General features: G+C 42.1%; 1 protein-coding gene across 1 annotated transcript; it reads right to left on the reverse strand.

Moving 5' to 3' along the window:
* Window positions 1–905: 905 nt before the first annotated feature.
* Window positions 906–2,968, reverse strand: LOC127602261 (uncharacterized). Its single transcript, XM_052068299.1, has 3 exons — window positions 2,703–2,968; window positions 1,337–2,212; window positions 906–1,260 (listed from the first exon to the last, which is right to left on the reverse strand). Exons 2-3 carry the CDS (start codon window positions 2,198–2,200, stop codon window positions 934–936), a joined length of 1,191 nt encoding a protein of 396 aa, XP_051924259.1. The 5' UTR covers window positions 2,201–2,212; window positions 2,703–2,968; the 3' UTR covers window positions 906–933.
* Between the last annotated feature and the right edge of the window lie 20,393 nt (window positions 2,969–23,361).

A 23,361-nucleotide genomic window follows, 5' to 3' on the forward strand; every position in this document is an offset into this window, starting at 1 on the left:
ACGTCGGCCTCACAGTGCAGAGGTGCAGGATTCGAATCCGGTTCCGGCCTTCCAGTGTGGAGTCTCCGGCTTCTCCGCATCCTCCCACATTCCAAAAACATGCGGGGCAGGTTAATGGAACACTCCAAATAATTGTCCGTGATTGTGAGGGCAGATGGTTGTTCGTCTGTGTGCACTGCGATTTGCTGACAACCGGTTCAGGGTGCCCCCCCCCCTACTGCCCAACAACTGCTGGGACAGGCTGCACAGCATATCTCGTGACCCTTGTGAGGATAAAGCGGATCAGAAAAAGTGTGGAGATGTTTTCTATCAATATTAACAATAAGACATCCATCCACTTTTGACCCACATATCCTCCAGGGTCACGGGACATGCTGGAGCCATGGCACTGTTGTTTAAAATAAAGGTTTCAGAAAGGGCAAGTCCGTGTACTTCCAGCCCACTGCTGCAAAGAGTGCAATCTAGAGAAGTCAAAAAACAACAACTGGTTTATGGAGCAAATTTGAAGCTTCATTTTCCCAAAATGGCGGCCCGGTAGTCCAGTGGTTAGCACGTCGGCTTCACAGTGCAGAGGTACCGGGTTCGATTCCAGCTCCGGCCTCCCTGTGTGGAGTTTGCATGTTCTCCCCGGGCCAGCGTGGGTTTTCTCCGGGTGCTCCGGTTTCCTCCCACATTCCAAAGACATGCGTGGCAGGCTGATTGAACACTCTAAATTGTCCCTAGGTGTGAGTGTGAGTGCGAATGGTTGTTCGTCTCTGTGTGCCCTGCCATTGGCTGGCAACCGATTCAGGGTGTCCCCCGCCTACTGCCCGGAGACAACTGGGATAGGCTCCAGCACCCCCCGCGACCCTAGTGAGGATCAAGCGGCTCGGAAGATGAATGAATGAATGAATGAATGAATTTTCCCAAAATTGCATCAGTACATACTGTATGTCAAATAGACTTCAGTAATTCCTCTCTCAACTTAACATACAAGTCACTTGCATCCAATGGATCTGATGGCGCGTGCCATTCATTTTCCTCCATAAGCAAACAACACAGTTCAAATACAGTTTCATCACAAGGAAAATTGCCTTTTGTAGTGTACTCTTCCATACATGCAGTGACCTCTTCCGTTCCAACAGGTTTTAATTGGTCCTCGGCACTGTGCATCGCAGGGAATGAATACATGACGACTGGTTGACCTGAAGCTGTATCATGGTGCAATCTTGGTCTTATTTTGTGTGATTTCCACGTGTTCACAACTTCATCCAGCTCATCCTGAACACAAAGCAGCATAGTTAAGTCTTATATTTTCATTCGTACAAAAACAATTTGTCCAGAAAATTTATTCTACCTGCACAAGATTAAGAAAGCAGAACCGGATAAGACTTTTATCCAGAAAATCTCCTGAAAAGTGGCCATCATCTTGAAGAGTTTGAAATAAATTAATCCAAAACTGTGCACTCTGTTTGCGAAGGGCGGACCACCACCCTTCAATACGCTGATTGGCTGTACTTCTTCCGTAAAGGAAACTTTTCTCCGCAGCAAAATTGTCTGAGTGGTTTCTACGCAAAAACATCTGCATCTGTTCGACACAAATATTTTCTGTGCCCCTGTCTGCACGGATCCTCTCTGGACACCCACCAATGCGTGAAACTGTTTTTATAAAATAACTTGCAACCACCTTAGGGTCACTGTTTGTGGTATAGGCTTCCGCCCATAACACATACCGGCTAAAGCCATCAATACAGCCATTGATGCCAATGCCGTAGGGCTTTAATTTGTCATAGCCATCCAGGTGCCAAAGAGCATTTGGCCCCTGACAGTTGTATTGGCGCCTTCTTAGGCGTCGTGCTCTTCTTATTCCCACACCTACAGGGTCAACAAATTGTATAATTTGTCTTATTGTATCTTGTGACACAACAAATCCTTTTTGAATGGCACGCAGATGAAGCCACCGATAACCTTGCATCTGTCCACTAGTCATGATCTCGTGCTGGACAAAAGCCAACATGTCTCCCAGGTCTGACTGGTTCTTTCTTCGAAAAAGACCAAGTCTTTTGCATATCCTTTTCAGAGTCCGAATACTTAAAATAGTTTCAGCATTATGTGCTAAAATTGCAAGTATTTCCTTATTGCTGAATCCAAGTCTAAAACATATCTTGATCATGTCATCCAAATCTGGATTTCCAGCCACTGTTTGAGTTGCACCCTCCATCAGTCACTTTATCTGCACAAGAAAAGAGACAACAATTACAATCTGACAAAAAACAACGGTGGACATTTTGAAAACATGACTGCATGACCGTATGCTTGTTAAAGTTTTTAATAATGTTCTCGCTCATGGTACTGTGTTAGTTCAAACTCAAGTATACTCATATTCAGTAAATAGTCTAAAAGTAAATAGAGGTGGGTGTGCACATACTTCCTACGACACGACCGCGTGATCAGTGTGTTCAGTTCACGGCAATTAGGCTGCAACGATGCTCCAGACGGCCACTGTCATCCACACAAAGGGGTTCGATGTCGAGAGTGGTGTTGTTTTTAACAACGTTGTGTGGCGTCACAGGAACGTACCCATTTAAATTGGTTACGTTCTACGTATTCACGAATGTAAAATGGGTGCATCCATTCATGACATTCGGACTAGCAACGGAGCTACAAGCTTCATGGAGCACGTTAACTCCAAATGAAACAAACACGACGCACTGTTTACTCACCCTCTGCTCCTCCAAAAGTGAAAGGATGTCCTCCGACACTCCTCGGCCACGCAAAAAGTCGCTGGGTGACGACATGATGTCCTTTCTTTCAAGTCACGCCACACGCTGACGGTCCCCCCACAATTCATAGCTCCACGAACGTCACAAAGTCAGAATTCTGAGAATAAAGTCAGAATTCTGAGATTAAAGTCAGAATTCTCACTTTAAAGTCAGAATTCCTAGATTAAAGTCAGAATTCTGAGATTAAAGTCAGAATCTATCTATCATTAATTTTTTAGTTCATTTGAGTTAATTATGACAGTTGCATTTTTAATTAGATTAAATATATATTAAAAAAAAAATCCTCATCTCACCCCTCGGGTGGTTTCCGTCCCTCATTCAGCTCGGGTCCTCTACCAGAGGCCAGGAAGCTTGAGGGTTCTGCGCAGTATCCTTGCTGTTCCCAGCACTGCACATTTCTGGACTGAGATGTCCGATGTGGTTCCCGGGATCTGTTGCAACCACTCATCTAGTTTGGGGGTCACTGCCCCGAGTGCTCCGACCACCACAGGCACGACTGTGACCTTTACCTTCCAGGCTCTCTCCAGGTCCTCTCTGAGCCCTTGGTATTTCTCGAGTTTCTCATGTTCCTTCTTCCTGATGTTTCCATCACTTGGGACCGCTACATCCACTACAACGGCTTTCCTCTGCCCTTTATCTATGATCACGATATCTGGTTGGTTCCCCATTACCATCTTGTCAGTCTGGATCTGGAAGTCCCACAGGATCTTCGCTCTGTCATTCTCCACCACCTTCGGAGGTGTTTCCCATTTTGACCTTGGGGTTTCCAGTCCATACTCCGCACAGATGTTTCGGTAGACTATGCCAGCCACCTGGTTATGGCGTTCCATGTAGGCTTTCCCTGCCAGCATCTTACACCCTGCAGTTATGTGTTGGATCGTCTCAGGTGCCTCTTTGCACAACCTACACCTTGGGTCTTGTCTGGTGTGGTATATCTGGGCCTCGATGGCTCTGGTGCTCAAGGCCTGCTCCTGAGCAGCCAGGATGAGTGCCTCTGTGCTGTCCTTCAGGCCAGCCCTCTCTAGCCACTGATAGGACTTCTTGAGATCAGCCACTTCAGTTATGGTCCGGTGGTACATCCCGTGTAGGGGCTTGTCCTCCCATGATGGTCCCTCTTCCAGCGCCTCATCTTCTGTTCCCCATTGTCTGATACATTCTCTGAGTACGTCATCCGTTGGAGCCTTCTCCTTGATGTATTCATGGAGCTTGGATGTTTCATCCTGGACAGTGGCTCTCACACTCACTAGTCCCCGGCCTCCTTCCTTTCGGCTTGGGTACAGTCTCAGGGTGCTGGATTTGGGATGGAACCCTCCATGCATGGTTAGGAGCTTTCGGGTCTTAACGTCCGTGGTCTGAATCTCTTCCTTTGGCCACCTTATTATTCCTGCAGGGTATCTGATCACTGGCAGGGCATAGCTGTTTATTGCCCGGGTCTTATTCTTGCCATTGAGCTGGCTTCTTAGGACTTGCCTCACTCGCTGGAGGTATTTGGCCGTAGCCGCTTTCCTTGTTGCCAGCTCGAGGTTGCCATTGGCTTGTGGTATACCAAGGTACTTGTAGCTGTCCTCAATGTCTGCTATTGTTCCTTCAGGGAGTGAGACCCCTTCAGTGCGGACTACCTTTCCTCTCTGAGTCACCATCCGACTACATTTCTCAAGCCCGAATGACATCCCGATGTCGCTGCTGTAGATCCTGGTTGTGTGGATCAGGGAATCTATGTCCCTTTCGCTCTTAGCATACAGCTTTATGTCATCCATGTAGAGGAGGTGACTGATTATAGCTCCATTTCTGAGGCGGTATCCATAGCCTGTCTTGGTGATTACTTGGCTTAGGGGGTTCAGTCCTATGCAGAACAGCAGTGGGGAGAGTGCATCACCTTGGTATATGCCACATTTGATGGACACTTGGGTAAGTGGCTTGCCATTGGCTTCAAGTGTGGTTTTCCACATCCTCATCGAGTTCGCAACGAAGGCTCTTAGGGTCCTGTTCACCTTATACAACTCCAAGCATTCAGTGATCCATGTATGTGGCATCGAGTCATAGGCTTTCTTGTAATCAATCCAAGCTGTGCACAGGTTGGTACGTCGGCACCTGCAGTCTTGTGCGACTGTTCTGTCAACCAGGAGCTGATGTTTGGCTCCTCTGGTATCTCTACCAATGCCCTTCTGTGCTTCGTTCATGTATTGATCCATGTGTCCACTTATCTTAGCCGCAATGATGCCTGACATGAGCTTCCATGTTGTGGAGAGACAGGTTATTGGCCGATAGTTGGATGGGGCTGCACCCTTCGAGGGATCCTTCATGATCAGGATCGTTCGCTCGATCGTTCATTTGTACTGCTAGGCGCTCATGGAGTGCTGTGAGTTTCTTTAGCCAGTAAGTGTGGACCATGTCCGGGCCTGGTGCTGTCCAGTTCTTCATATCTGAGACTCTTTCCTGTATGTCTGCCGCTGTTATGGTAACCGGGTTCTGTTCAGGGAGGTTGCTGTGTTCCTCTCTCAGGTCACCAGCCATTGTGCACTGCTGTTATGTGCAACCTCCTTCTCCCATATGCCTTTCCAGTACCTTTCAGTTTCCAGTCTTGGTGGGTCAGCTCTGTTGTTAGGACCCTGCCACTGAGCGTACACTTTCGCAGGTTGTGTTGCGAACAGCCTGTTTATTCATCTGGCCTCATTCTCTTTCGTGTACCGCTTTAGGCGACTGGACAAGGCTTGGAGCCTTTGTTTGGCAGTTTCGAGTGCTTCAGGTATGGTCATCTGGATGTACTTCTCGGGTATCGGCCTTTTCATCACACCTCTCTGGGCCTCCGTCAATTGACTCACATCTTTCCGGGCCGCCTTGATCTTAGCCTCCAACCGTCTTTTCCATGGTGGGTAACGTATCTCATGGTTGCTCTTATAGCCCAGAGTCTCCAGGATCACTGATATTATATATATATATATATATATATATATATATATATATATATATATATTGAGTGTGAATGGTTGAATGACTATCAACCAGTCTAGGTTGTCCCTCTTGACAGAGAGTAAGAAAGAAAAGACAGGGAGAGAGAGAGAGAGAGAGCATCCAAAAAGAAAGGGGGTTTTTAATGTTGCATTTAGAGTAAATCAGCGAGGCAAGCAGACAGCCTCTCCCAAGTGACCTAAATAGGGAGTCACAAGAGAATAGTCGTATGAGCTACTCTCCACTAAATGCACTCTCATATTAATATTTTAAAACCACCCATAATGCTGTTGGAAAAGAGGAGAGATCCAGGAAGAGGAGGAGGCATACATCAATTTGCTCAGGGTCCACAATCCATGAACTTGAAATGGAAGGATATTTTACCATTAAATGAAACAGTTCATTGAACCTCTCTCTCTCTCTCTCTCTCTCTCTCTCTCTCTCTCTCTCTCTCTCTCTCTCTCTCTCTCTCTCTCTTTCTAACTGTTTCTACACAAGAGAAGACTGTTGTGAAAACAGAATAATAATAATAACTACATAACAGGCAGTCCAGTGATCCAGTGGTTAGCAGAGGTACCGGGTTCAATTCCAGCTGCAGCCACCCTCTGTGGAATTTGCATGTTCTCCTCGGCCCTGCGTGGGATTTCTCCGGGTACGCTAGTTTCCTCCCACATTCCAAAAACACGCATGGCAGTTTAATGGAACACTCTAAATTGTCACGAGGTGTGGGTGTGAGCATCGATGTTTGTTCATCTCTGTCTGCCCTGTGATTGGCTGGCAGCCAGTTTAGGTTGTCCCCTGCCTACTGCCCGAAGACAGCTGGGATAGACTCCAGCACCCCTTGTGAGGATAAGCAGATTGGAAAATGAATGAATAAATGAATGAATGATGCAATGTATGTGCTGCTCTCCAAAACTAAACTAAACTTTAAACTTTCATTTCAAGCTATTTCCAGCTCTATGCCGGAAGTTTGAAATCAAGCATTTTTCAGCTCGTAAAAATATTGTAATGTGTGTTCAGTTTCCCAGGCGTGCCCCATGACATTGAATATTGAAACAATAAATTATACTGAATGTCACTGCTCAGTGTCAGATGTTGACGTTGTCTGTAAAACATACATTCATACAAGTTAGAGGCAAATGAAACATGAACATGTAACATGAAAACCAGACTGCTGTCTACGGGTCATGAACAGGCAATTGTGAAGCTCAGAGAAGATCTCAAACCAATCACAGCCATTGCACAAACATCGCCCATAGCAAATGGAACCATATGAAATCTCCTGAAAAACCCCAAAAAACATTTGTGAAGAATTTGAGGGAGGGGGTGGGGGGGAATAGCACATGCCCACAGCCTAAAAACTGGTGCATCTTCATTTTCGTGCTGGTGCAATTCTCGTTTACCTTGTTTGAGAATTTGGAAGACGCCTCGCTGAGGGCTTCAAATTTTATTACTTCACACCCCCTGGTGCACCTGAGCATTTGGTGATGGACTGTAGATTCGAATTTCCATTCATGCATTTTCCGATCCGCTTTATCCTCCCAAGGGTTGCGGGGAGTGCTGTAGCCTTTCCCATCCGTCTTTGGTTCAACCGGTTTCTAGCTGTTCGCCGGGCACAGAGAGATGTACAACCATCCATGCTCACACTCACACCTAGGGACAATTTAGAGTGTTCAATCAGCCTGTAGATTAAAATTTAGATTAGCGAAAAGCAAATGATTTTATTTATCAAACTGAAATCATTTCCACAGCCTCAATGGTGACTGATGAGGTGCACAAAGCCCTTTTCTAAATATTTTTTAAGAAATAAAAACCCAAACAGTATTTTTCTATTTTGGCATCGTGAACAACCAGGTGAATGAAAAATTTGCTCACTAATCATCCCGTGACACATCATTAGGGCTCTCACGGCACATTAATGTGCCCCAACACACTGGTTGGGAATCACTGTTGTAGACCAAGATAAAAGGCATTCCAATCTCAGTAATATCATATTTTTTTTTACCATATGAAGGCAAAAAAATTCTTCCATGCAAAGTAAGACTGTAACTGTCTGCCTCTCGCCCAGTGTCCCGAAATCCATTGACTGTGTTCATACTTTTACCTGATTTCATGTGAAATTCATTAGCATATAATTGACTGTGACTATAATTGTTTAATGAGTCGTTAATAATGAACACAGTCATTAGCATCAGTGGTATAATTATGTGTAGTGGGTGAAGCATTTTGTTTGGAATAATGATCACAATGCAACCTTTCTCACAAACAAACAAACCCTGAGTCGAGCCTGCTCCCGGAAACATCCACAGCATACTAAAACACCACACACATAACACACTGAAAAGGCTCACCTCAAAATATGCAAACAAACAAATCTGGAGGAAATACTGATGGTGAGTCATTTGAGCAACGCATGCCGTTGCTGACAACAATTTACTCATTTACCCATTGCTTTCTGATATTTTGGAAACATTTTGATCAAATATCTAATATCTATCTATCTATCTATCTATCTATCTATCTATCTATCTATCTATCTATCTATCTATCTATCTATCTATCTATCTATCTATCTATCTATCTATCTATCTATCTATCTATCTATCTATCTATCTATCTATCTATCTATCTAATCTATATACTGTATTACATTTATCTAACAATGTATTTCACATTATTCATCACTGTTTGAAATAAATGTTGTCGTGCTTTAGTTATCTATTCCAAAACAATGACCTGCAAAGACATTGGTCTGAAAGCTAACCTTGGTATTGATAAACATACCTGTATTTAATTTTATATGGTTGAATAAATAAATGACAGTCAAAGTTGATGCGTTCATTTAAATTAATTCATTTGCATTACTAATTGTATTAAATAATTCACCACAACAAGTGCTGTGCACATCAAAATTGGCCAATTAAGGGAGGGTGAGGTGATCAAAGAACCCATTTCTGATTTAATGAGCATTTTGCACTTTCATTGTACATGGTCTGTGATTTGCATGATAATAGTTGAGACACTCAGATCAACTTTATTGACAGAAAGAACTAAATGACACTTTCCGGCTCATCTGTTTTCTGAATCTGAGCCCTTTGACTTTGATGTCATTTTCATTTGAGAGTAACTGGCAAAATATGTGGCCCATGGAATGGACAAAAAAATGGGTGGATTTTACAGCTTAACTCGTATTCCATGTACACAGTCTTAATCTGAATGTTGTGGTTAAACTCCTGGGGCTGCATAAAATATATTCCTTGATACAAAAACTTTGGGTAAACTTACCCTTTAAACATTCTGGTTACATTTGAATACACATGCAGCATTTCTGAGGGTCCATTTAGGTAGTACACTGTGTTATTTTATGATGTTCTACATCCCTCTTCCTCAACTGGCGGAGCGCGATCCACGACCGGACCGCCAACCTCCTCTGTCCGGACCCTCAGCAAATTGTATAAATAATTTATAAAGTGATTTTTACGTTATACATTTTATATTTGTGGACTATAATCTGCGCATTACCGCGATCGCTTGTTAAAACTATCCGTTGTATTCTTTGCGTGCACTAACAGATGTAATGCAGAGGACCACGGCAGCGCGACTTTGTGTGTATAATGTTTGACTCACTGGAGACCCTGGCTTCAGCATATACGATGCCCTGATTGGCTCCTCTGAACCTAAGGTGTGCCCATACATAATCGTCAGCACGCGTCTATCCCAATACAGGCGCATTCAAAATGGATGATTGTGTCAGGATACAGACGCATGCACGACGCCACAGTGTGCTCGCAGCTTCAGCCCAGGAGAGCCGCACACAGACAATTAGGCAAGACGAATCGCGGGAGGTTTCGATTGTGTGCAGTTCTGCTCCCGTCTACCCGGGGATCTTTGCAGCTGTTTAATAGCAGAACACCGCAACATGGTAAATGAACATCACAATGGCGTCCTCAAATAATAATTGCATGCCTCAGACATTGCATTTACCTTAAGTGGAAGAACAGCACTGCACATTCCTGTGCTCCCTTGTGTCAGTATTTAAAATGGTTCTTAACTCTTAACTAAGTGATTTCAGAGGGGATGGGATAAGGGGAATTGTACAAATGAAAATGATATTTTTGTTTTCATGTTTTGTATTTATTTTGGTAAAATTAGTATTTTGTTTTGTTTTTGTTAAATTAAGGGGGAAAAAAGACAACTACCGTTTAACAATGTTAAAGTAAAAATGTCTTATTTCCCTAAAAGGGCTATTTCTATTATTAAGCAGGCACAACTTAACAAAATAAAAGAGTTCCTGTGCCTCAACACAATACCTCTCATTATTTGCTGTGTACCGGCAAAGTGAATAATTGTTATTTTCATGCACCCCATTATTGGTTGGTTGTGAGGAGTGTTGATTTGTATAAGCTTGGCTTGACCATACTAAATGGGCATATAGCCCTGCTCCCTATGACCGCCGTGCATGGGACCGGACCGGGGTCTTATTAAAAAAAAAAAAAAAAAAGTGGACCGACAGCATTTCTAGTTGAGGACCACTGTTCTACATTTTCTTGTTGTTCTGTTGAATAAAAATATTTGAGATGGAAAAAATGTATGTTAATATAATGTTGAATCGGGCGGCCGAGTAGCCCAATGGTTAGCTTCACAGCTGCAGAGGTATCGGGTTCGATTCCAGCTCCGGCCTCCCTGTGTGGAGTTTGCATGTTCTCCCTGGGCCTGCGTGGGTTTTCTCCGGGTGCTCCGGTTTCCTCCCACATTCCAAAAACATGCGTGGCAGGCTGATTGAACACTCTAAATTGTCCCTAGGTGTGAGTGTGAGTGCGAATGGTTGTTCGTTTCTGTGTGCCCTGCGATTGGCTGGCAACTGATTCAGGGTGTCCTCCGCCTACTGCCCGAAGACAGCTGGGATAGGCTCCAGCACCCCCCGCGACCCTAGTGAGGATCAAGCGGCTCGGAAGATGAATGAATGAATGAATGAATAATGTTGAATTAGTCTTCAACTATCTTTGTTGTCACTATCAATGTTTTGAAAATGTTAATATAAAAGTAGTGAAAAATAAAGGGGATTTTTAGTTTTATAAAACCCCCCACCCACCCGCAGCCCCGTCATCAAATGCTAGGTGGTCCACGAACATCATGTCCTTGTATCAACCGGTCTGTGATGCAAAAAAGGTTGGGGACCACTGCATTCTAAGCAAAAATTGAGAACTGATGGTGTTCCGTACTGCTGCGTACCAAGCCACTTAAAGCATTAAATGTAAAAAAATAAATAAAATACTATTGGACTCATTTTTGTATACCGGTGCTACAAAAACCTGCCATTAAGCAGGGGTTTGTAGATTTTTTTTGTCTCCACTGGAGCTTCCTTCCCTTCACCCCTTTGTTAATATTTATTGACCGTGTTGATTTTGTTAACAAGAAAAAAAATAGATGCTCTAAGTTAAACATATATGACATTTATTCTTCGTAGTATGAAGAATTTTGGCGAGAGTGGCCTTTTTGGTTCGAACACCAACCCACAAAAATGAGGTGAAGTGTATACTGTACATGAGGGGTTTTTTTGCCCTCCTCCCACCATCAACTACAAAAATGAAACAAATGCAAAATTTGTACATACAGTATGCTTGACACAATTCTCTTAAACATCCAGCATTGTTCACCTGACACTCATTTCTAGAAAAAATATACTGTAAAGCACCATAATCAGAATAATATTACAATTATCAAAAACAATACAAAATGGTAAAATGTTGTGCCCTTAATATTAATAATAATAACAGTATTAATAATAAATCACACTTATCCCTGTCCTCTGAATAAATACAGAGGAAATGTGTAAAAATTCATCTGTGCTTTTGTTTCTGGAAGCTCTCATTCTCTTCTCTCAAAAAAACATTATGCTTCTCTTGGCATACCCTCCCACCACACATTGTCATTTTATCCTCCTTGTAACCAGATGGTTTCATAGAGAATAGATGCACTGCCACTGTTTGTCTTCTACTTAGAGCCGGGGCCATACTGGAGTCACTAATGATTGTAAAACACCTGCTCTAAAAATAAAACTAACAGAAACACCAGGCCCATTACCAAGAGCCAAATGCCTATGTGATCAGGGGGAAATGGTAAAAAGGCTTGTGCTTGGCTGATACTTGTCTCGTGAAATGAGTCCATAGCAGATGCTCACCAACAGAGGGCATATAGGGTCGAATTTTACCTTGACAGACACATCGCTGCATTAATTATACTGAAAAGCCGATTGCTCCATGCACTGAATGACTGGTTTCATCACTGGTGTAACTTTGACAACCCGGCTCGTAATTTACGGGGTTTGGAGGTTTATCAGCAGAATTAAGTTGACTAAAAGGGAATTGTTTGAGTTGTGTCTTTATAACCAAGCATACTTGCCTCATGCCAGTGGCACCGTTGCAATATTTTATATTCGGTATTATTGCAATTTTACTTCTATTGTGGTAACCATTTTATGACGCCAATAAGGCCATAAAGTCATAACCTGTGAATTCACTTTTCCAGTCTTTTATGACAACAGGTCTTTTTCATTCATTTGTGAGAACTATCAATGCGAATGGCATTTGGCGTCGATAATTAGGCGATCAAATGAGCAATCCTTGTTTTGTGTGTGAGGCTTTTTCTCGCCTGAGATGTGTCTTTCTGCTTGTTCCATTGGGTGTAACTTGTCTGGCACTTTTTTGTGGGGTTTGGGGGAGCGGGGACAAATTCCCTTCCTGATCCAACTGGAGCGTTTTTTGTTTTTGTTTCTGTTAAATTGGGATTTGGGGTTAGCAGTGGCTGAGAATATAATCAACATGTATAAATGACTTTATTAATGAGTAAATCTGTGGATGCACAATACCAAGTTAAATCAAAAGGATTTGTTGTGGTTGCCGTTTCTTTCTTTCAAGGGAGGAAGCCGTGTGAATACGGTCGAGAAGAAATCCTCCAGGATGTTTGTAACCACAAAATATAGACATTAAAAGGATGCAGATCTACATATGGTTGGGGGGTTGGGTGATGCTAAAGCCTCCCCTCCCCTGCGGTTTTCAACATCTCAATCATGTCTCCAGGACTCCACCCCTTTGTATTAGCCCCCCATGTGATGGACATCCTTTCACTGGCTGCCTGACCTCTGGTAATCCTGTTTCACAGACCAGCTCCCTGCTGAAGGTACACAATGGCAGGCGTTCAGTCTCCTCCCAGTCGATATTCTGACAGATTTGATCGAGCAAATTAGTATCCTTTGGTTAGGGCATGACCAAAGACCTTTTCAGCACCCATCCAGAATCAATAGAGGCTAGTGAACAGCATGTTTCTTTTATTTGTCCTTTTACATCCCTTCCTCAACACCTTGTGTAAATTCTATGCAGGTTTTGAGTTCCATATCTTCATCTTTACAAGTAGAGAGCTAAGACTCAACATGCCCGATAGTAATCGAGATTTCATCTTACGGTTGGCATTTTTCTGTTACTTATATAATAAATAATGATGTGCTTCACTGCTTTCCCAGCTTTTGGTAAAAGAGCTCATTTAAAAATGCACACATGTAAAATTCTTCCATTCCAATAAAAACAAACAATGACAAATAAAAACCCCTTCCTCCAGTGGGCATTGAATTTGTACTTTCTCTAGAGTAAAGCATCCTTTGTTCAAAAGACCACGAAGAAACCGCAATGCTAATTACATTTGTACTTTGGACTGCTGGACACATTTATGACACAAAGATCCTCCTTCCCCTCTGCTGTGGTCTTTGTCACTCGAGGAATGTCTGTCATTGGTCAATATGCATTCATCACAACTAAGATTAACAGATGGCTTTCTAATGTGATGATACTCCATACGGAGTCCCTCGGTCTCTGTAGTATATCATCTGTTTAACATTCACATTCAGACCCGCAAGACAACCTGGCTACAGTGACGTTATTGCCAATCACTGGAAAAGCAACACCCACAAAGCACATACTGTATAAAATGTGTCACAAGAAGCAAGCCAGGCGGTCAAGTGAGCAAAGGAAATCATTCAGCATTCTGTGATAACAAGATCATTGTTATACAGGAAGGTAGCTTATCGAATTTGAATCTTTTCTTTTCACCAGAGCGTTCTTTTGGTTTAAACAAAGTGTAGGGTATATGTTTCAAGAAATATTCTGGAAGTCAGGGATATTATACATCCGCACATTGCATTTCAAGGTACAGCTGCGAGATACATGAGCAGCAGGAGGATGACCGTGTTCCGGGACTGCACTTAGTCACAACAGATATGCGACGCCTTTCCTTCTGAGCAGGCAATCTCTGTGAACTCCCATGCACTTAGTCACAACAGAGCACCAACGCCTTTCCCTCTGAGCAGGCAATCTCTGTGAACTCTCCTCCTTTGACAAAGAATCTATATGCCGGCTGGTACTTACAGGAGCCCTCCACCGGACCGATCACTGTCCATTTGTCATTCTGTTCCCATCATCTATCTAATCATCCATCCGTCCTTTCATCCATCTTTTGCTGCATAGATGCAGTAGGTGAAGCATAAAAAGTATATTGCCAGAGCCATTTCTCTTTAACCCGGAACATTTACCGATCAGGAGGAATACATGTAATCCTTTTCAACACTGTTTGAGCCAAGCCAAGTGTGTTAATCGATAATTTTTCATGGTCTGCAACACAGCCACGTAATTTGCACAATGAACAGATTGTTCAGCAATTTTGACAGCTCCGCCTATCATTTCTCATTCTATTATGTCTTATATTCTTCTAATCTGCAGGGGAAACATCACAAGAACGAAATATAAATTTGACAAAGTAAGATATCGTTGGTCCAAGTGTCGATGTTGCTCCTGATCGACATACAATTATGCACATCTATTGGCTTGCTTTATAATGTATTTTGAATTGCATCGCTCTGTCAACAATGCATCATTATGTTTTTTGCTTTTGGGCTCTCCACTGTGCTGCAAAAATTTTTGGGGAAGGGAGATGAAGAATTCAGAAAACTGTAACAGGGTTGGACATGTTTCTTCCAAAATGGAATACATCATATCTTGTGAATGTCATGTTAGCTTACAATATTTCCATCTCTGAAGTTTAAGGAGTTATCATTGTTACATCACTTTGGAGTTTTGCCAAAAAACCTGTAGATTTCTTGAATTTAGCTTTAAACTTCATTATATTGACGGCGATGATCAAATGCTGATGAAACAACAGATTCCAAATACGATGCAATGTTATTTCCCATTGAACTTCTGTCCCTTTTTACCAAAACAGTAATGATCTGGATTTTCCATGTGATTAAAATAAATTTGTAAATCAGTAGTTTTGCTTTCAATCCACATCAGAAGCACTTTTTCATAATTTCACTTCAATGTATCGTCTAATTTACAGGATTTCTATGTAAAATCTAAACTCAACAATATTGCATTTTATTTATGCTTGTGTAGCCAATGACCTGAGTTTCAGACACTAGGAATGTGGGTCTTATAGCGATTGAAGTAAAAAAAAAAAAAGTGTTCATGAATGATATGAATTGTACAATGCCGTTCCAGAACAAATATGTTGTCAGGATGGCCATCACAAGGTGAAAATGTAATGCAACTTTATTATATTATTATTATTATATTATTTACTAAATACAATACTGCCAACACTCTACTGATATTGGTGCTTTAACCCATTGAGGGACAGCAGTTACTACAATGGACAGCTTACCATGTTATCAGGTTATAGGGTGCATGACAAGGTTAAATTTTGACACCACAGAACAAGGTGATGTTTTAAGACCTAAATATTTGGTTGCAACTCCTTTGCATCTGCTTGCATTAAAATAACTATTGTTTTCTGGTACTTTTCAAGGCTTGGGCCGCAGCCTCATGCCGTTGTTTGTTTTCAGGTGTTACTCCCCTCACTCTCCTCGAGCAGGAAACACGCATGCTGGATACCAGGGGAAACTGACCTGGTGCGTGATAGATGGCCCCCGAGGACCGCATTCGTAGCTCGCAGACCTGTTTTAAAAATACCTCACCAGTAATGAGGCATTGTGATTTAGTAGAAATGTTGTAGAAACCGTAAGCACTTGCTGAGCTTAAAAAAAAAAAAAAAAAAAAAGTATTGCATATTGGTAATCACGATCTGTTTCCTACCTATTTAAATAATTGTTACATGAGAAATGAACAGACATGATCAGTGTCTTCACATAGATGGATATCATTAATTTATTAATTAATTACATTTGCTTAAATGGAATTTGAGCATTAAAAAAAAATTAAACGCGTGTCAAACTGGGAGCCAAGAAGTTGCTCTCATTACAAAAAGGTTGGTGTCCCCTATTCTATGCTATTTAAATGTGGAGATTGACTTGCATGGAAAGGTTTAGTCGTGTCATTATAATAATAAGCTCTTGTAGTGTGATGAAAAGCACTTTCAAATAAAATGTATTATTAGTATTATTATTTTTAATAATAATAATAATTTGAGAATGCAATTTCTGGAGAAATTGTGTGCGAAGGCTAGGAGGGTGAATGAAAAATTGTGGATTCCTTTGGACTGATATTGAATGCTGTCTAATGATTTTGAATGCCACAAAATAATATAAAATAACCTGGAAACAGCACATGTTGAACTTCAAAAACTGCAGAAAGTAGAGGATCAAACAAAAAATATATACTTTTTGGGATTTTACTTTATAATTTTTCAAAAAATGTAGTAGTAGGAATAAGCTGAACAGTTTAATTACTCAGAAATGTGGAAACAAAAGGAGGGAAAAAAAGGGAATTTTACTCCCTTTTTTTTTTCAGCCAAAGGGAAGTCTTTGGCTGTTACATGTGCCTCCAACTTTTGCTACATTTTGGAAAAACATTCAACATTTTGTTAAAACAAGTCAATTTTTTGAAACACACAATGAGCTCATAAAATAGTGATTATTGGGCCAAGTTTCATATGCTTTGGCAAATGTCAAGACCAACAAAATTGGTGTTATTTTTCTTGGCAACAGCACTGGATGAAATAAAAGGCCTTGCTTTTATTTTATACCTTGAACATCTTTAGATGAAGCACCTATAGTTTCAAGACAAACTGAGAAAAAATCCTAAAAATGGGAGCACATTTGAAAGAACATTTAATATGGCAGACTTGCTGTTTGGTTTAGCATAAGCCTCCAAGAGACTTTTTGTAGGTCTTGGGCTATTTCATATGCTTTAAATTTTTTGTCAATCTGGTTGAAACCTATAACCGGGGTTAAAACTTTCTGGGGGTCGCTATGAGCCATTTTGTAAAAAAAAAAAATCGCACAACAAACAAGTAAAATATTAATTATTTGGCTCAGTCTGATGTGTGTGCAAAATTTCACATGCTTTCACGAATGTTTAGAACATCAAAATCAGTGTCGTTTTACTTGGCAAAGGAGCACGTTGCCATGGCAACAGCGTCCGGGAGTGTAAAAAGCTTTGTTTTTCCTTGTCGTCTGGAATATTTTAGGATGGAACACCCACAGTTTCAAGATAACTGGGTAAAATCTCATGTTGGATTTTTAAATAATGGGTCCTCTTTAAAAGGACAAAAAGGAAAATTCAAAATGGTTGACTTCCGGTTAGTCAAGTCAAGTCAAGTCAACAGTATTTATAGAGCACTTTCAAACAGCCATCGCTGCATACAAAGTCCTCTACATGGAGCGATTTAACATACACAATAAACAATAAACAATAAGATAATAAGTAAGTAAGAGTAAGGTTAGGTTTAGCATATGGCTCCAAGAGACTTTTTTGTAGGTCTCGAGCTGTTACAAATACCACCAAATAGGTCTTGGTGAAATGGACAACTAGGGCTGCTTTGCAAAAATAAAATGTAGGGGGTGTTGTTGAGGCACTTTTTAAACTTTGCACAATAAAGGGACACCCTGAATTGGTTGCCAGCCAATCGCAGGGCTTAATAATAATAATCATCATAAAATATTAAAATAAATAAATACATTCTGGCATCACAGTGGTTGACTGGTAAGCACATCTGCCACGGCTAAGATAATCGACAGAAGAATAACAATTTTTAGGATTCAATTTTTTATAATATTTTGTTTTGAGGATTCCATTTTCTATGAATTTTAAAAAAGGAACAATTAGAAAAAAATATACCCTGTTCTGATATGCAAGGTTAACTTATTATTTTTGTTGTGCAAGATTTCACTTGAGGATGCCAAAATCCTATGAGACGGCAAAAATATTTGCAGGTTCATGACTCCAGCTAACCTTTTGCTATGTCCTTGAAGAATGACAATGAATGAGCCTCGGCTCCACCTATGAATTATTCCCATTAGTAGCACTGTTAGGCCGCCGTGCTCTACATGCTCATTCATGAATAATGTTGAAAAGCTGATGAGTGCACAAGGGTCTTCTATATGTGTCAGTGGCAAAGGTTAAGGACCTGTTGTTCCTGACATACTCGTGAGAACACAGCTGGGAGGCAACAGACCACAGACCGAATTTACAATGTAGATCTTTTTATAAAATATCTTAACCATAAACTTAAAGTTAACGTACAGCTCCGTCCAAACCAAAACCCTTAGTCAAAGTGCATTTTTATTTGGTGGATGGATACTTGGATATTTTAACCAAGCTGAGCAAACACTGTGTTTTATTTCCATTACACTTATAGATATTTTAAAAAGAATGCAGATTGAGAAACAGAAAGAGAGTCCCATAATATCATGGGGTAAAATCAATCATGTCCGTGCACATTATTTTCCACCAAGAAAAGAAAGACTCACAGTACGTCCCTCAGAGATTTGATCAGAGGCATTATTTGGACTTGTCTTCTTCCTTAAGAGGGTCAAGAGTGGCAAGCAGACACTTTCCTTTCTGAAGAGGGCAGCAGCTGAGAGAGATCTCTCCAGGGAGCTTACAGGCAGCCCTCAAGTGATCGAGCCATTTATTGTTACACTCTTGATTACCAAGGTAAGCTTTTGGGATGACCGTTTTTGTGTGGAATATCACACGCCCCCCCCCTCTTTTCGAACGAAAAGTTTGCGTGTAAGCACAATGTTCTCACTGTTTCATTCACTATATTTAAAATGACACTGTAGGTGTGTTGGGATCAGGCTTCACAGTCCGTTGCATTTGTTTTTGTTAAAAAAAAAAACCAGAAACAAAACCACAAAAAAAAAACTGTCATGTGGTAGTATAGAAAATCAGGTGGTGACCTTGGGGCCATGTTCTACAGGGCAACATGCAGTGGTATTGAATGGCTGGACGCGGCAGGACTTGTAGGCACCTGGTCGGATGGCTTGTGCGCTCCACAATGCTGTCTGGGGGGTAATTACCACAAAGTATTCCTCAAAAAGACCAGATGGGGATGAAAACCCACCCCACCCTGTCATTTACAACAGGACCCCATTCAATGACACACTTAATTCACCCACCAGTTAGCTCTTTCAGAATCCGCTGTTGTTGTGCTTGGTCCTTTATGCTATCTCCCCCTCCTCCTGCAAAGATCGAGCAAGAGAGGAAGAGGGACAGTGAGAAAGACACAAGTGCCTCATGGGACTCAAAAAGCATCACTCATTTTCAAATCGTTTCCGCCACAGCAAGTAACAGTCACATTTGTGCCTTCCTTTCTCTCTTTTATGCATCTCTGCTGCCCTGAAGTGTTGGTGCAGCTCTGAGAGGAAGACTTACTGAGCAGAAGAGGAAAATAAAGGAAGGGGGTTGCGGGTGATCATGGCACACAGCGCGCATAGACAATGTCAAGTCAGAGTTCAAGGTTCATGGTGGCACCAGCCTTGAGGGAGGAGGTGTGGGGATGGGGGTTGGTTGGGGGGGGGGCGTGGGCTGGGGGAGGGGAAGAGCTGGTTGTATTGGGTGTACCTGTTATTTAGTGCATATCCATTTCGATTCCAGCTGGATCCTAGCCCCTATATCCCCAATTCTAACTCCATCTATTCAACCAGGACCATCACTTACCCCAAGAGAATTTTTAATTGAATTATATTTTTAATAGCTGAGTTAGTCTGTTCATGACAACACGTAACAAGCCAGTTATTCAATATTTATCTGACAATCAGACACTCTGAACCGAACAATCACTTGCTGTACCTTGCTTTTTATAATTTAGTTGTTGAGTCTTGGAAAAATTATCGCTCAAAGTCCCTCAGAGGCAAAGCCGGTAATTAATACAGATCCACAGTCATCCGTCTGCCACAGTCTGATATAGAGACTTAATGCAGTCACAGTTTTGTTTGGATCACATTCAACGTTTATGTTGGTACGTACCAGTACTTTAGATGGCAGCATGTAATGAAAGTATGTCAATCTTCAACTTCAAAAGAAAGAGAAAAAAAAGGGATCCCCATAGATTCATTGAGACAGTTGCTGTATGTGTTTTTAAAGGCGGGCATCTGTAATATTTTTAAGATTTTCTTTACATCAATGGCTGAAATGATGTTTCATTTCAAAAGAATGGGGGAGAACGTTCAAAAGTAAGCCAATTTCTGTCAGAAATGAGAATCATCTTTATTGGCCAAGTATGTTAAAAACATACACAAAGGAATTTGTCCCTGGTAGTTTGAGTCACTCTTGTACTACAGCAACAAGCAAATATAACAAAATAAACATTTGGGATGTAACAGTTCAGAACAGAGAGACATTAAGCAATGTAAGGTCACTGGTTCGACTGAACAAAGAGAGCTGTGCAAGTGATTTTGAGTATCTGTGTCCAAACTCTGTGCTGAAAGGCCGATGTCCTGCCTGTTTTTCATCTCTCCAGGCTGAAACGCACCTGATTCAAAAGATCAGATCATCAGCAAGCTCTGAAGTAGCAAGGTAACGATCCTGATCAGCAGAGTCGCTCGTCGGAAGGAGTTTGAACTCCCATCTCCTGCAACTTTGCCCACACTCTGGGGGGAGGGGGGGGTGCTTCCATTGTTGAAGTGGCTATCTGAACCTGTGGCCGTAAGGTGGGCAGTGCCTGTCTTGGCAACAACCCCTGAATCTCTTGGTGGACACCAGGGGTGAGGGTACATGCTAGTGTGTGTGGAAGATTGATTGCAAGAGACTGGACAATATTCAAATGGACATTTTTACTGTTTGTCCTGCATTTTGTTGACAGACAATTTCATTGTGATACAGTAAGCAACAGGACAGCACTGTACAGCACAAAGAAAAGAAAAGTTACAAATGTCAACACAGTACGGTGTACTTGGAAAAACATTGCATTCAACCGAGGAAATCACAAAATAAATTCTGTACCCCCCGGCAGAATTTTTTTTGTGTTTGTGTTTTGTGTTTTGTTTTTTTTGTGATTTTTTTGTAATTTTTTTGTGATGATTGATTCTAACATGCGGGTGGAAATGCTTTGGCTGTACTGTAAATAAAACATAGATGTATGTTTATGATGTGAAAATACCCCCCCCCTCAAAAAAAACAAACAAACAATGCTTGCACACAAAGTTAGCAATTAAACCTTACGGTTTAGGTTGGGATGTTGGTTGCTTGTTAGCCCTGTACTTACTGTGTGTGCTTTTACAGGTACTCCATCTAAAAGCATGTCATGTTCGACTACATTGTGCTTTCCATGTGAATCATTGTGTGCAGTGGCGGATGCTGGTCTGTCAAGGAGGGGAAGCTCAATTTTGGCCTACATCACAATATGTGTCCGTTTATTTAGCCGTGGATTCTACTCTCCGTTCCTTTTCAAGAATATTATCTGTGACCCTGTCATAGCGACCGGGCGTCTTTTCCAGGGACTTAACTAGTGTCACATCCCGGCCCGATTACTGCAATGCCCTTTACTTTGGAGTCAGCCAGTCCTCCATTAAGCGTCTCCATCTGGTCCAGAATGCCGCTGCTCGCTTCTTGACTGGTACTTGTAAGAATGAGCACATAACTCCTACTCTGGCATCCCTTCACCGGCTCCCCATACATTCTAGAGCATGGGTGCCCATTACGTCGATCCTGATCTACTGGTAGATCTAAGACAGGTCCCAAGTAGATCCGAGGAGTGTCGAGGAGAAAACCAAACAAATAGTAATATACTGTAGATTTTTTGTGTTAATGTACGCTGCACCCTAATCATCTTATCAGTCTCATTTTCACAAAAAAAAAATATATATATATATAAATAAAATAAAGCAGGTAAATCTTGAATTCACGGTGGCGTGTGATTACATCACCGGAAGTTGTTAGCGCTCAGCGGTCTGCAATTGCAGCTTTTGATCAGAGCGCGCTATCTTTTATCGTCATTCATTATTCTCATTCAGAGTTTGCTTCGTGTACAATTCACCGAGAGCACGGGCAAAGAATAGGAATCTTGGAGGGCCCAGGGAAGCACTTTAAAACGGTGTGAGCATCGATAGTTAACAGGCTGCAAAAGTGCATCGCGTGCCTCTGTTTCAGGCTGTTTCTCATCATGGCGTGTGTGTGTGTGTGTGTGTGTGTGTGTGTGTGTGTGTGTGTGTGTGTGTGTGTGTGTGTGTGTGCGCGCGTGCGTGTTTGTGCGCGCGCATGCCGGTAAGGGTAGATCCCGGGAGGTTAGTTGATCGAAAAGTAGATCTTCGGTCTAAAAAGTTTGGGGACCCCTGTTCTAGAGTAATGAGTTCTAAGAATGAGAATTGAAAAATGCTCCCACGATGCCGACACCAAAAGATCAGTCAGTGATTGGCTCATTTCTCTGTCAATCAAAGAGAGATTCAGCCTTCGGGGAAGAGCGGCCTTTTTCTTCCTACGCGTTTTCGTTAATTTCGGATGATGAGGATGTTGGTTATCCAAATACAGGCTGGAGTCAATGAACAGTTCCTTCGAAGGGTTTCAGACAGATCATTCAATCATCATGCAGAAAAGCTCAGCGTCCGGGCGGGCCCACTGTCCATGTCCCAGAGACGCTGTGTGTCTGATGGGCAGGACAAAAACAGCATTTATCCAATTACTCATCTCGTTTCAATGCATTGGGACAATCTACACTGAACTCTCGAGACGTCCAGCGTCCGCGCTGTAAAAGCTCAGCGTCCACACAGTTTAAAGCACAGTGAAGCTGCAGGAATGAAAGAGAAGAGAGTCGCGTTGTAACCAGTAATAAGAAGCTGATTCGGAACAAAAGTTGAGCGTGTTGTAGCGCATATTTAGTCAAAATTTGATCACTTATTTTTTGGACATTTTAGGGGAAGCTGAGCTTCCCTTGCAGTCTAAGAGCAATCACCTCAGCATTTTGTGTCAGCCTTGTCAGTGAGAAGACTAATACGAAACAAGCATCAGCAAAGTGTTTGTGGTTGTGTCCAGGCTAATGGCATATAACCATTAACCACCTTTTTGGTTTATTTAAGATGAGGATAGGTGGCCCGGTAGTCCAGTGGTTAGCACGTCGGCTTCACAGTGCAGAGGTACAGGGTTCGATTCCAGCTCCGGCCTCCCTGTGTGGAGTTTGCATGTTCTCCCCGGGCCTGCGTGGGTTTTCTCCGGGTGCTCCGGTTTCCTCCCATATTCCAAAAACATGCGTGGCAGGCTGATTGAACACTCTAATTTGTCCTTGGTGTGAGTGTGAGCGTGGTTGGTTGTTCGTCTCTGTGTGCCCTGCGATTGGCTGGCAACCGATTCAGGGTGTCCCCCGCCTACTGCCCGAAGACAGCTGAGATAGGCTCCAGCACCCCCCGCGACCCTAGTGAGGATCAAGCGGC

Source organism: Hippocampus zosterae, chromosome 6 (genome assembly GCF_025434085.1).
Source record: "Hippocampus zosterae strain Florida chromosome 6, ASM2543408v3, whole genome shotgun sequence".
Classification (NCBI taxonomy): domain Eukaryota; kingdom Metazoa; phylum Chordata; class Actinopteri; order Syngnathiformes; family Syngnathidae; genus Hippocampus; species Hippocampus zosterae.

Excerpts from the sequence above, each read along its gene's own strand:
- LOC127602261 (XM_052068299.1), bottom strand. The coding sequence starts at position 2,200 with ATGGAGGGTGCAACTCAAACAGTGGCTGGAAATCCAGATTTGGATGAC. Across the intron at positions 1,261-1,336 it reads GCTTTCTTAATCTTGTGCAG|GATGAGCTGGATGAAGTTGT; the intron begins GTAGAATAAATT and ends CTTTGTGTTCAG.